Below are 15,899 nucleotides of genomic sequence, written 5' to 3'. Positions count from 1 at the left end.
ATTATGTGATATCCAGGAACTGGCAGTGATTTTTTAAAAAGATTTTTCTTCATTCAAAACCCATTTATCTTTAACGTTACCTAGGAAGACCTCCAATAATCTATCACCAACATGAACGTCAATGATTGTAACTTGTTTCTGGATCTGACAATCATTTTCATAATCATAAGCAAAGAGAAAATTCAATACAATCAAAATAATTGCTCAAAATGACAAGAAAATCTGACAAATTCCACATACTGCTGCAAATCTGCAACATTAATAATAAAAAAAAAATTCACATGTATGATCAACCTGCTGAATCCTAATGAAACTATCCAATACATAAATCTACAAAACTATCCAATACATAAATCTACAAAACTATCCAATAGATAAATCTACAAAACATGCATATGATCAAAGATATTGTAGGTATACTTTAACTTATTGTACAAGTACTAGGGTTGGGATATCAAAATACGTTTTGTATTACAATAAATATTGCAATACAGGAAAGTGCATTACAATACTTACTGCAATACAGGACAGTATTTAACAATACATACTGCAATACTGGACAGTTTGTAACAACACATATTGCAATACAGGAAAGTATTATGATACATACTCAATACAGTAAAGTGTATTACAATAAATACTGCAAAACAGGAAAGTGCCTTACAATACATACTGCAATATAGGACAGTGTTTAACAATACATATTGCAATACAGAACAGTGTTTAACAATACATATTTCAATACAGGAAAGTGTATTATGATACATATTGCAATACAGGGCTGTATTATTTATACATACTGCAATACAGGAATATGTATTATGATACATACTGCAATACAGGAATAAGTATTATGATACATACTGCAATAATGGACAGTGTATTGATACATACTGCAATATAAAACAGTGTTATTACAAAACATATTGCAATACAGGATGGTGTATCATGATACTCCACTAAAAGGACAGTGTATTATAATACATACTGCAATATAGGAACATGTATTATGATACATACTGCAATACAGTATGTGTATGTGTGTGATTTGGATTTTTAAGATAGCCTTAACAATGTTTCAGTAAAATCACTATGATGTCTGCAGTGTGGTAGTTTATAGTGATGTCTATCACAGGGGTATCATGCCGCAGACATGTAGCATCATGACCAACCCAGTCACATTATCTGGATGCCAGGCTGACCAGTCCTAACTAGGGGTGAAACGATTCATTGATATATCGATGCATCGATACTTTTGCTAAAACAATACACATATCGATATAAGAGACGAAAATCTATACAAAACAATACTTACAGTAGGCATGTTGTTTTAGTCTTCAGCAGTCATGAATAATTATTATTAGTTACCTTATTCTGTAAAATTATAATCCATCTGAAACAGCATTTGCAGTCAAAGGCACTCATTTTTATTAGTAAAAACAAAAATAGATTTGACAATACCGACTTGCCATCTACAAGCTGACACAAGTATCATGGTTCGTAATCTGCCCCCCCCCCATTTCATGCTAATTATCTTAACCCGGAAGCATACATTTAAAACGTGTTCCACATGTATAATGAAGTACTTTATGTATCATTTAATAACCAATTTCACACAAAGTTTCTACTCTGAATTGTATCTCGACTCCTTTGGTCAATTTGAAAGCTACACTACCAGTGTGTTGCACACTGAATTCTCATTTGTGGTTAAACAATAACCACCAATCAGAAATCAATGTAGCTTATTCTCTGTGTGACAAACAGGAAGTAATGGCAGAACAAGAGAGACTTTGTGTGAATGTCATTAGATATTTAAAGAACTTAAGCGGAGATGCTGTCTGGGTGTGTGATTACGAGAATCATGCAAAATTTGTACGAATTTGCACAGATGCAGAACAGTGAAACGCAACAACTCCTGCAAAAATTCGTTGAAAGTCCCACATATGAAAATGTGCTCGGAGAAGTACAAAGTTTTTATTAACCGTTCTTGTCATGACATCTATTTTTCAGGTAGCAACTGCTCCACATCTGGGTTCTTCCAGTACGATATGAAGAATGGTTGTGAAACTAAATTTGATCAGAACGTGCCCAGGAATAAAAATTATGGCATAATTTGAACCATTCATGAAGAATGTTTTACAAATGCTTGTTTAAAATACGGACTACCTGGAAAACCCAAAATGTCTGATTCCAGGCATGGTTCATTACAATTTTATTTGGCAAATACTTGCCGATGATAGTGATGATGATAAAATTTTTTAAAATTATGAAGTATATCAGATTATTGGAACTGGAAAAGTGAAAATGGAGATACCAGTGAGTGATTTTGAGCCTGAAATGGCATACAAGTCAGATGTACTCGCTGGATGGACAAAAAAATAGATGGCATGACCCTATCAACATACTGAGCTTCATTAGACAATTTAAAAGTATTTAATTTTAATTAATCAAATTCGAGCTGCAGATCATATGCTACAAAACCATATACATGTATCCATATCAGGGTTAAGATAAATTTAATAAAATAAAATAAGGGTTAAAAAATGCAATTAAGAAGTAAAGATATTTATTTTAATACATCTGTCTGCACAAACATTGATGGACTAAATACCCTTATACAGCACTGTGGAACAGATAGGTAATATGACATAGCAGTCAGTGATAGGAAATTTGACATAGTAGTCTTTAGGTTTATGTTTTGTGAAAAATCCTATTTTGGAGCATATACATCCAAAAGATAATATCTGTGACCTCAGGAAAATTGTACATAACAGTCACAAAGATCAGTTTCCCAACATATTCAAGCTGACAAAGCTAGCTATGTATATGCCCCTTTAAAAGAAGCACAGAACAATACTGATACAAAGAAACGGAGCAGAGTACGCTCAGAATTAATTAACAGATTAATGCTTATACAACTAGAGGTGACATCTGTCAAAGATTTTGATTTCAGTAAAGCTATAAGAAAGTGGAGCAGGAAAAAAGAGAGATAGATACTGAAGTTTAGATAAATATTGACCTATGATCTTTTCTTCCTCGTCTCCTTTTTTCTTTGATAAAGGTGGGGTCTCCCTTAAGATAAAATCCTGTCATCACCTCTCCTTAAATTGTACATGGGAAACAAATTTGGAATTTCTCTTTTTTATGCAGAGATGTTTAACCAGTGAATAAAGGTGCTGATGGAATAAATGAAATTAGCATAGAATGAGCTATGGGTCAGATTTCAAACTGCTCAAGCTTATCACCTTATGCAAGTTAAAAGAAAATTGAAGAATAGGAATGGGTGTAGTCAATAGATTTCCTTCTTCACTAATACAAGTACCTGTGGCTGCAGCAGTGTTTTACACCTGCAGGAAATAAAATGATATGGATTTTGTTGGTATTCAACCTTATTCCCATGCCCAGATTTGTTTCTAGATTAGATTATTGTTGCATGAGGAAACTGCATTATTTCTTCTGTTTTAAAGATAACATTATAATGTCTTCCAAGTGTTACTTAGACACGAAATTGGTAATAATATGTTTTCAAATCATTCATATTGTACAAAACAAAGGGAGTTAAATGGAGCCACTATTAAGTGGCCATAAACACTGTATAAAACTCACTGCAACCAACAGGTAGTCTGTTTGAAAGTATTCTTGTTATATTCTCATCAATGAGAATTGCATATAAATATATGGTAACTACATGTTTATCTGTAGTCTGCATACTGGAAACAGGAACAGAATGTCAACATACATGTAAGGGCACCATCTACCTTTCAAAGAAAACCATCAAGTTCATATGTGTATCGATAAATAACGTACTGCAGGCTGCGTATCAATACATGGCACAAGTGTATTGTTTCACCCCTAGTCCTAACAATAACCTCTTGATGCTGGACACCTAGCAATACAGATGTAAGTACCATTTTTATAAGTCTCTGGTATGACTTGGTCAGGTTCGAACCCACGACTTCCTGCATCAGAGGCAGACACTCTAACCACAAGGCCACCGGAGCAGTCCCATACTGCATTACAAAATAGTGAATTACAAAACATACTGCAAGACAAGAAAGTGTGTGGGTAATTTGGATTTTTAACATAGCTTGAACAATTTTTCAGTCATATCACATCAATATCTGCAGTGTGGCAGTTTATAGGAAGTGTAGCACTGGGGCATCATGCCACAGACATGTAGCATGATGTCCCACTCAGTCACATTATCCTGACACCAGGCCGACCAGTCCTAACACAAACCTCTTAATGCTTAGCGCCAAGCAAGGGATCTGTTAGTACCATTTTTGTAAGTCTTTGGTATGACACGGCCAGGGATCGAACCCATGACCTCCCACATCCGAAGCTGACACTCTAACCACTAGGCCACCGGAGCAGTACCATAACTACCTAGATTAACACCCTACGTGCATGTTCAGTTGTATGTGTACAATTTTATTTCAGCAAAAGGAAATAAATGTTGCTGACAAATACTCAAACTATATTGCAGTTCTATCATAATTCGGTGCTGCCTTTTCATTAGAGCACGCTATTGTGACCTATTGTTTGGGAACCTACTGCCATTATTACTCCACCCTGAGGCATTACCTAAGAGTGGAATTTTGAAACCTATTATATTCTATATCCCTTGCCTTGACAATGACAACAACAAACTTTCAGATCTCCACCCATAATATTTAAGAAATTTATATTTTTTTTAAAAATTCCCCACCCCATCTCACAGCCCTGCCCAATGGGATGATATCGAACTATGCAAACTATGGTACATATCAACAGGCCAAAACCAATCATATCCCAAACGTTAAATTCTGTATCAAAAATAGTGGACTGCTCCAGTGGCCTAGTGGTTAGAGTATCCACCTTGGATGCAGGAGGTTGCAGGTTTGAACCCTGGCCAAGTCATACCTAAGACTTTTTTTTAGAAAAATGGTACAAACAGTTGCCTCGCTAGGCGCTCAGCATTAAGAGGTTAGCATTAGGACTGGTCAGCCTGGTGTCAGGATAATGTGACTGGGTGGGCATCATGCTACATGTCCGTGGCATGATGCCCCAGTGCTAGATATTACTGTAAACTGCCACACTGCAGGCATCATAGCGATATGACTGAATTTTTTTAAAACAACGTTAAAAATCTAAATCACACGTACATCAAAAATAGTGTAGGAGGAGATACACTATATTACTAACAGATTGGCAGTCAGATGCACAGATGAGTGAACGATATAATCCCTTCCCTTTTTCTCAAAACATGGGTATAAAAGACACCTTTTTCCTCTGGGTCATGACCCTGAATAATCAGACATCTTGATTAAGACAATCCATCTCTGAAGTTTGGTCACATCAAAACATGGGGATAATAAGACACCTTTTTCCTCTGGGTCATGACCCTGAATAATCAGACATCTTTGTTTCTTTGTGTGATTAAGACAACCCATCTCTGAAGTTTGGTCACATCAAAACATGGGGATAATAATGCATCTTTTCCCTATGGGTCATGACCCTGAATAATCAGACATCTGTGTGATTAACACAATCCACCTTTGAAGTTTGGGTCAAGGAATCTGACAATATATGCAAAAGAGAATTCACGTCATCACACAGAAACCAAAACATTAATGGATGGATGGATATGACCATAACATAACATGCTCTGCCAATATTCTGCTGAATATTTCAAAATTATATAAAACAGCTTCAAAAAAATTCTTTCATGCCTTGGCTCTTACCTCTAGGTGTGTCTCCAGGTTGTCTACCACCTTTACCTGGTAGCCGTGGTACCCCACCAGCAAACAAACCACCAAGACCCACTGGCCCACCTACTGAGGGCCCTTTGGTTGTTACACCTGAAGAAGAAGAAAAGCAAATCCCTGAGAACAAAGGCTGAATTTTATACCTCTTTCATTATTCAACAGGTTCTAACAAGGTACTGTAAACCAAATTATTCATAGTTACTCAATTTTACATACATAGATCTAAACAACTGACAAATGGTTCAATTTCTGTCAAGCTGGCTCTATTCAGGTATCAAGTTTCTTTATTTAACAAAAAAGCATTTGATATGTTTGCAGCTATTTCATTTCATGGATGTAGTCCTGCTGCCAACTTTGCAAAAATAAAAGGCACATAAAAACTCGAATTGCATTCATATAAAGTGGATGATCCACCAGTGTCTGAAACAATCTAAATGCAAAATTAAACTAACATGATGGATGGAAGAACTGATGGTCAATGATGACACAACTGTATTTATCTAATAATAATATGGTTCAGAATCTGATGTTACAAAATTTGTGTTACGTCTCAGACTCACTTTATAATTTCAAATTTATAACAACTTGTCTATGTTAGATGTCAAGATATGCGGATTATGATAGAACAAAGCACTGTTTAGATGGTTTGTCAATATGGACAAAGAATTTGTATATGTAACAATAGATAAATTTCAGTGCATTTTATATCAAATTTGCAGCTTCCTTTCATGGGTCCTCTGAATTTCTACACTCCACCAATGGTTGTATATATAAGTTTAAACAGCTAAACAATGTCGCCAATACAAAAAAAATCACCAGATGGTATATTTTGCTGCCAATAAGGAAAATAAATCCAAGTTGGCGACACTGGTGAAGCCCTACACAATCCCAGAATGAACTTTTTACACATTATTTTTCATACTTTTAAGAACAAAAATCTGCTTTTTCGTGTACGAGAAAAATACATATAAAATTTCAGGAGCCACGCCACAATCATCTTGCATTATTCATACATGATCTTTTCCCCAAAATGGCAATAAACCTTTTACATTTTTTTCATACTTTTAAGAAAGAATTATTTTTTGTGTATGAGAAAAATAAATGTATATGAAATTTTGGGAGCCACACCACAACCGTGTTATATCCAAATTTGTGTTATAATAGAGCGTGCTATAGCGGGGTCACACTGTACTGTTCTTGTTGGTTGGTTTTGAACATCACTTTCAACTTATTATTGGCAACATCATTGTTGAATAATTAAGTGGGAGCAGCTCAGTGCCTTACCAAAGACCCTTAGATCTTGAGTCTGACACTCTAGCAACCTACCATGGCTAGCCACAAAAAAGAGCACTGAATGAATGAAATCTCATTATAATTGGTGCTTATTAACAATGAATTAAAATCAAGGGAAATAACTCCTGAAGTTGATGTTGTTGATGTTGATGTGGGGTTTAACGCCATTTTTCAGCACACGATAGGCTATGCATGGCAGCCAGTATTAATGGTGGAGGAAGAACCCGGGAAAACATCGGGAAGAACCACCGACCCACGAGAAGCTACTGGCAAGCTTTCTCACATACCCACATTGGCCGAATCCTAGACTCGAACCCACGCAGACAGAGGTGAGATGGCAGTGATCCGTAACGGACAGCACTTTAGACCACTCGGCCACTCAGGGCCCCAACTCCTGAAGTAATAATAAAACAAAATTCAAGGCCTGGTGCTCGAATCTCTCAAAAGTTACCAATTTTGCACAAAACTATTTGATCATTTTGTGTAGCATAAAAGTACTGCTCTTTTCTCGATCTTACTCTTATTTTGCTTTAGACTTGACTACTTGACTAATTAGTCTAATTATTTGTTTTACTTGATGACTTACTGAATGATCTGATGACTTACTGAATGATAAATTATGCATTTTTACAACAAGCTTTCATAATTGAGTTTGTGCCAACATTAGTACAACACTGAAAATATGTAAAACCAGTGGTTGGCAGTGACCTTTCATGGTGAAAATCATAAAACCAAAATTAACTGAATAACTTGCAGATTTAATACAACTAAATTCAAACTGAAGTTTCTGACCATCTTTGGCACTTTTGACAGGGCTAGCACCAAGAAGGATTTAACAGGACCACTTGTATGTCCCCCCAAGCATGTCTGATGCATTATCATGCTTTTGTTGAAGAAGGTGGCTAACAGAAGCAGATTCCACAGTGGATTAGAGGCTAGTGTGACAGTTTCATGAAAACCATTATGGATATAAAATAAGCACAAAACTTATTCATTTAATTCATTCATTTTTAATTTCCAACTCTGTTGTCACCAATAAGTCCAATAAGTTACCTTCACATTTTTTATATCCTTGATGCTTTCATTTTTAAAATGGGGGTGGGTGGGTTTACAAGCTGTTGGTGGGGGGATGGGGATGCAAAACTACATGTATACCATGATGCATCTTCAGTCAAGGCACATTACTCCAAAAGCCAAGTCAAGGCACATTACTCCAAAAGCCAATGTACTATAAATAAACAACCTAAGCATGTTTCTGTATTAAACAACACAAAACCAAAACCCTAAACATATAAATGTGCTGAAAGAAACTTGTGTATTCTAATTACTGTTACTGAAAATATATTTACGTCCCATGTGAAAATCGAAAATATACAAGGCCCTACTGTTGTAAGCTGACTTACCATTTAAGTTTTAAGTACAAATTACTTCATTCAAACTCAAATGAAATACATGTACACAAAGACAATATGAATCATCACATTGATGGTAACGCCTACGATGATGGTTACAAGCTGTCACTAATATCCTGTTCAACCAGTATATCTTGCCACTTTAATGGTTAATGCGATGTCACTGATATCTCTTGCACAATTAGTTTATCCTGACACTTTTAATGGTTACTAGAAGTCATTTATATTTCTTGTTCAACCAGTATATCTAGCCACTTTTAATGGTTACGTGATGTCACTGATATCCCTTGTTTAACCAGTATATCTTGTCACTTTAATGGTTATTAAATGTCGCTGATATCTCTTTCTCAACCAGTACATCTTGTTACCTTAACCGTTACAAGATGTAAATGATACCTCTTGTTCAACAAGTACATCTTGCCACTCTGAGAAAGTGTGTTTGTGTGTGATTTGTATTTTTAATGTAGCTTTAAAAAAAATTCATTCATATCCCTACAATGTATGCATTGTGGCAGTTTATGGTGGTGCCTAGCCCTGGGGCATCATGCCACAGACATGCAGCATCCAGTCACATTAACCTGACACCAAGCTGACCAGTCCTAACGCTAACCTCTTAACTGATTCGGCCCCAATCCCGTCTGTAGGTGTGATGAGGCTGTACCCTATTTCCGAGCTCTGCAGCATCAAGGTCATTTAAGGTATACCAATGTGGGTGGTATTACAAAAAAGCAGACAGATATAGCTCTAAAATGATACCAAATAATCTGGAAGTTCTAGTTGCACTACAAAATAAAGAGGGAAAAACCTCATTTTAAGGACCCAGTTTTTTTTTCCACACAAAATTCGCTTGTGGTCGGAATGTGATTTTGTATCCAGATTATAGACCTTTTAGCCTCAGATCTAAGGCAAACCAGTCTGAACTGCACACAGACAGGTGAACCTTTGCAAAAACTAGGATAAGGTGGGCATTTGGAATAAAGAGTGGTCTCCATACGAAAATGATGGTCCATTAAGCAAAAAAAAAAATTTAAAAGAAAATAACCAACTTTTACCCTTCTGCTCATGCGCAAGCAAAATAACCAATGGAAAATGATGTTTCTAATACAACTAGGCATTAGTCTCATGGAAAATCTGTTGAAAGCTGATGTATTACAATGTATTCAGAAATAGCCCCCCAAATATCTTTCCTACGCGCATTTCAGGTGAAAACGACAAAAACCTCTTGGGCCAAATGAGTTAATGCTGAGCACTAAGCATGACAGCTGCTAGTACCATCTTTTATAAGTCTTTGGTATGACTTGGCTGGGGTTTGAACCTGCAACCTCCTGCACCCAAGGCCAATGCTCTAACCACTTAAGCCACCAGAGTGGTCCACTTTGAGAAAGTAAATACTAGCCTATCATTTCAGTGACCATCAGACCACTGCAGTTTATCAATGAAAACAGGATGCATCACTTCCAACATCTTACTTCCCTCTTAATTCACTGGAAAGAGCACCAAATCTGTTAATATTTTGTATTCAGCTTCTTCATTGCGCCTTTAACTGTCAACTTTTAACAAATCTGGCCACCAATGGTAATTCTGATGTTGTCTAAAAATAGATATATTTATGTGCAATGTATTATTTAGTATATTGGGTCTGTAATGTATTAGTACACGTACTTTTAAAATACTTATAAAGTCCTAGATTTATATTTTATTGCATTATTTTCATTTGCAATATATAATATTCTTTTGGGGCTTTTATGTATGCTCAGTCACATATCAATTTGCTTTGGGTGACTTTTGAACTAACCACCAAATGTCAAAGGAAACTTATTGGTCCTTATTGTTTAGCTGATGCTGCTATAAAGTCCCTTCATATTTATAATATTTTCTGAAAGCCTTGTATAAAGTTGCTGTCAAAAAGATGTCTAAACTACTTTGAAACAACCACTGTAACATGTACATCAGAGCAAATGTACAAATGACTTCATACCACACTGTTCGTAATAATTGTATTGTTGCCAGTAAAACATTACTGTAACTACTAACAAACTATGAAGCAATAAAGTCAATATAAGACTGAACTAGACCCTTTTTTCCAACCGAATCGACACAACCAAGAACACATATTGCACCATGTGAGTGCATCTAGAAAGAGTGATTTTCGTAATAAAACCACCATAGTTGCCAACCTTCCAGGCTCACAATTAGTGAAAACAGGAATAAAAAGTCGTGAATTTGGAAATGAATTCGTGAAAAATACCATGATAATAACTCCATCCACTCTGACCACTCTGACCGTCAATACTACACTATATCAAGTTTGCAAAATAAAACTAAAACACTACATATATGCAGAAATATTTATTTATCAAGACATGATACTGTGGTAGACTTGAACTTCCTCAACTGCTTGATCGTAAATTTGTTTTCTAAACAGTTCAGACTTCTTGCCTGCTGGTTATCTTGGTGACTAAAATTGCTGACAAATTTTCTGCAGCTAAGGAGGCCTTAAAGTCCATCTTATTTTTCCTCACTAAACAAAATACTCTTTCGCTGTCCCTGTTGCTGTGAGGAATGCACAGGAGCGACAGTGGTTCTTTTTGGTTCTTCCAGCTGATAAAGGTAGATTGTGTTCGACAAGAAAACTCACAAATAATGTTTCAGCATTGGTAGCCTGCAGGTCTTCCGCCAATGGTTTAAAATATTCCAGATCTGAAATCTGCGAATTCTTAATTTTCCCAACTTCTATGTGTTTTTTGCAACTGACGTACTTCCTCACATCATCTCTGCGATGGCACACTGAGTGCAAAAAGCATGATGAATATCAATGTTTAATGGCAGAATGCACGTCCAATTTTTTTATATATTCCAAATTAAACTTCACTTTTTGAGTAATACATTTCTTTTTCCTTGGTGGTGAAGACATTTTCAAGATTTTACATGCAATGCTGAACGGTAACTCAAATCAATCTTGGTGACGCATGCGCGGAGCAAAATTCCAGTTAGGCCCCAGTTTCTCTCAAAAGCATTTGTAAAACTACTCTTATACATATAGATTAAAATAGGCTAAAATGCTTGCTACCGGGTGAACAGTACTAATCGGCTGTAGATCTACCAATATCGTGACCAGCAGTACCGGACTGTTTCGGCAACTGCGAATATCACGTATAGCGCTTAACAGGAAATCGGTTATTTTATTAAAGATTTAAAATAATTGAGGTTTAGAGAATTCGTGAATTTTGGGCTTGCGGCGTGAATCCGTGAATCACTGAAAAAGTCATGAAATTCACACCAAATTCGTGAGGGTTGGCAGCTATGAACCACTCACTTTCTAGCTTTGTTGCAACAATTAAAGCTGTACCGATTAACAGGAAATACTCATAATCGGGCCGATTATGGGAACAATCGGTTTAATCAGTATCGGCAGAAATAATCGGTGCCGATGTAAACAAATTTCCAAAATATAAATTCAATCATAACACTAATCTTGACATGGCCTGAATTTTAAATCAGAATTAAACAGTGGAAATTAAGGAATAAACATTTGATTTGGGTTTAATTGAAAGACAATATATTCTTAAAAGTAAATACTTTTTAACACGCCTGCTGTAAACTACTGCTTTTTGTCTGCAAGCAACAAATTATCAATACCATTCATGCACTCATTCCAGTCACAGCAGCCAATCAGCCAATGAGGCCTCATGTGGCTGTTGAACTTCCAGCATACACATTAAGCAGATAGCTAGGCAGATTAGACCAGTAGCAAAATTTCCAACTACTACAAAACTATGACTCACTATAGTTAATCTGTTCTTTAACCAGTCCTGCAATGCTGCTAATCAATGAATAGCAGTCGCACGATGAAGCAGTTGAATGCTGACATACAAATATTATACAGCATTGATATTGGCTAGCCAGTGCCAACGATGTTACCACTGGATATCCCAGCTGCTGAGCTGCTTCTGAGCACAACTCGCAGCATGGTGTGTGCATTGATCCACGTGGACAACTCAGTAGTAACTTACTCGATTTAAAACATTGTTTCAAGAGTGTGAATCATTTGGATTATTAATATTGACTAGTGATTATACACTATTAAATATACTACCAAGCCTATGCATAATGTCGAACTCGAAACACTCAAGTTTAGTCTGGAATTACTTCAAAGTAAATGCAGTCGATGAGTCCAAAGCAAATTGCACACTTGGCAAAGCATGCATTTCCAGAGGTGGAAATGATTCTAAAAGCTATAATCTTGTCCAGCCCTTGCACTGCAAGCACATTGTCGAACATGGCCTGTTTCTGGCAGACAAAAAAAGAAAAGGATGCTGCGCAGTTAACCTCATCAGCTGCAGCAACTCCTTGTAATCGGACTATTGATGCCATGCTGGACCGGAAGCAGCCATTTGCATCTGACGACCCAAGAGCTATTAGTTGGAACAAGCTACTGCAGAGTAGATGTGCAACCATTTTCCATTGCTGAGTCAGAAGTCCTTTTCCACACCTTTGATACCTGACATGCATAAGGCGATACAAAGCAAGGTGCATTATATGTTGGTTTTGTTCTGAACAAAAACAAGTCTTGGTGTCTTACGCTACTCTTTATGACCTGCCTAGCCTAACAGCCCAACAGTGGGTCTTGATTAACAAGATTGTGGACACATTAGGCCCATTCACGGACATTACCAAGGAAGTAAGTGATAGCCAAACATCCGTATCCAGCAGCCTTCCTATGCTGAACATGCTCCGAATGTTGCTAGCTCAAGAGTATGAAGCAAGTCAAGGTATTCAGACAATGCGCCATGATATGTTGACGTCACTAAACACACGCTTTGCTGACGTTGCCAGCAACAAGAAGCTTGTCTTGGTCACGATCTTGGATACACAATTCAAACATTGCCTATTCAGCGAAATATTACTTGTGACCAGATCCAAAGAATGCTTAGAGCACAATGCATCATAGTTGCATCAGCTGACAAGCAGGAGGTACCCCCAACCAAGAAAAAAGAGAAACTGAAACTTAAACGCCACTGGACCATCAATGTCGTGTCTCTGGGATTTGTTGTATGTGTTTCTGTGGCCTGTGACAAACCTGTTCGTACAGTAAATGAAACAACCCACATGGATGACGCCATTGACGTGATGCTTGAATTGTATCTGGCCAGCCCTCTGTTACCACCAGAAGACATATACGGCTGGAGGAACACTCACAGCTCAAAGTGCTTTTCACGATTGTATTTTTTAAAAAGTTACTACATGTATTTACATACAGATGTTAAAATTTTGAAACAGAAGTTGGTTTATTTTCATTGCTAAATAGTACACTAGTCCTAACTTTAGGAATCAAGCAGTGATATCTTCGCAGGGAAAGGGTTAATGGTCAGTTAGATATTAAAACATGCACACAAGAGTTTGTCAACATAATTGGTATCAACACTGCATACAACATATTTCACCTTCGGCTAAAACATAAGTCAGAAATTCCTGCCCACAGCAAAGGAGCAGCTCAAAAGTCAAAAACTACTGTCATTGTACATCTAAAAATAGCAGGGTGAAGTAGTTTTCAATCTCCTAACAGAAGAAGGTGAAGTTTTACATTTTTCTGGCGACTTAAGTCACTCTTTTGCCTGGCAGTACAACCCCTGCAATTTATGTTAAGTATATTTGCCACCCATTTTGTCACATAACTGACTGTTCACAAAACAGTCAAGTAACATCCTTACAGGTATCATTTGCATGCATCCAATCAACTGTAAACAACCTCTGATCTGTTCCATGATGGTTTTTCACAACAGGATAGCAAGTGTGTGGAAACTGAATGTCATGTGCAAGTGTTTGGGGTTTCACTTAAAATAGAACCCGAAATCTTACATAACGGTGAATGTGGACTGACATGGACGGTTTGTCTACAAATTTATAAACTTGTTAAATGTTGAATATGAGAGGGCAAGTGGCTGATCACCATGTAGCCTGTTGAACAGATACATCAATGGCAACAGTAGGGGGATAAAGATTCAATTTTTTTTACATTATTTTTCCACCAGCAAGACAATTTTTACAGGTTAGAAATCAGAATACACATGTACCAAGCTGCCATAGTTTTATGTACTTGCAATTATTAAAAAAAGCTATTATAATCTTTTTTATACAGATAAGTAATGTCCCATTTTTATCTGTCTGGAATACAATGTTTTCGGAAATGACAGAGGAAATTGATAATTAATAAACACATGTTTTATGTCAAAACTGTCTGCATTACCACAGTAGCACATGAAGATACATATATAATAAGTAATAATTATGAGTAATTCAAATCTGAAATGCCCATAAGGTGACAGCGAAGGCTGTCACTAAACAGGGATGAGGGGCTTAAATTTACCACTGATCTACACTAGTCTCCTCGTATCATGTGATCATTATAAGTCACGTGTTCAATATTAGCAGCTGATGAAGGCATTGTGGTGTTGCAGAATAGTGTGTATTCTTAAGATTTTTTTATGCTCTGTGTATGGGAAATTACTAATGAACACGAGACGTTGAGTAAGATTGATTTCAAATGCTTTAAGGTTACCAAAAGCTTCTAAAGAAGATTTCCAACAATGATGGACCTTAGGTATCAAAACAAGAATAAAGCAACCATATATCTATGAATGTAAACTGCAACAGGTGAATATACACACAGGGGACACACCCACACTAGAGACACACCCACACACTGGGTTATACATCCAGCACAGTCACTGCTGGGATGGACAAACTTTGATAATGCAAAGAAAACATCATTCCGACATACACTGATATATGCTTGACCTAGAGGGGACCCTAAATATGTCACTCATTAGTTACAGATAGTCTGCACATGTCATAAAAGTGAAATATCAGTGTATGCAGGTACAAGGGCCACATAAGTGATAAAAATATTAATCACTGCTTTACAAACATTTCTCTCATAAGCAACTGATAAATCATCTAGACTTTTTATAGGCCATTTGTGCAAACAAATGATATGGTAAAATAAAGCAAAGCTCATTCTGACAAATTTGTTTGCATTTATCAGTTAAGTACAAGTCTACTCAAACTTCATGGACACTGTCTTTTTCTGCTTAATAATTTACTACAAAATACAGTGTAAAGTCCAAGCTTAACTGCAAACAATAATCCATGTCCAATAAAAGGTGGGACCCCATGATGTTAAGTGATCTTAGGCTTGCCTTTACTGATCACTTTACACATTTCACCTGTCTGTACGTGTCAAGTCTTAGCTAGAAGAACATGGGTATATGAGAAAGCTTGCCAGTACCTTCCCATACGTCATTTGTTCTTCCTGGGATATTCAATCCTGTCGGAAAAGAGCTCCTTGCTCACAGGCACTTTTCCTCTCTTAGGAGGGACCAAGTATCTATCCTTCACTGGCAATGATGGCATCAGACCAAACATCTGGGATCCTTGCTCCACAGAA

General features: G+C 36.7%; 1 protein-coding gene across 2 annotated transcripts in view; it reads right to left on the bottom strand.

The window, feature by feature from the left end:
* The window catches only part of LOC149779610 (uncharacterized), an 82,245-nt gene that overhangs the window by 31,380 nt on the left and 34,966 nt on the right, over positions 1–15,899 (bottom strand). For both annotated transcript variants that reach the window (XR_016415682.1, XM_089940400.1), the window contains exon 4: positions 5,724–5,840. Coding sequence is in view for 1 of the 2 variants with exons in the window: in XM_089940400.1 (XP_089796526.1) it covers positions 5,724–5,840 (117 nt within the window). In the remaining variant the exon portion in view is untranslated. The remainder of the gene's footprint in view (positions 1–5,723; positions 5,841–15,899) is intronic.

This window comes from Sinohyriopsis cumingii, chromosome 17 (assembly GCF_028554795.1).
Source record: "Sinohyriopsis cumingii isolate HCF-2022 chromosome 17, ASM2855479v2, whole genome shotgun sequence".
Taxonomy (NCBI): domain Eukaryota; kingdom Metazoa; phylum Mollusca; class Bivalvia; order Unionida; family Unionidae; genus Sinohyriopsis; species Sinohyriopsis cumingii.
The sequence above is the reverse complement of the archived record's forward strand: the minus strand, read 5'-3'. Positions and strand labels throughout refer to the sequence as shown.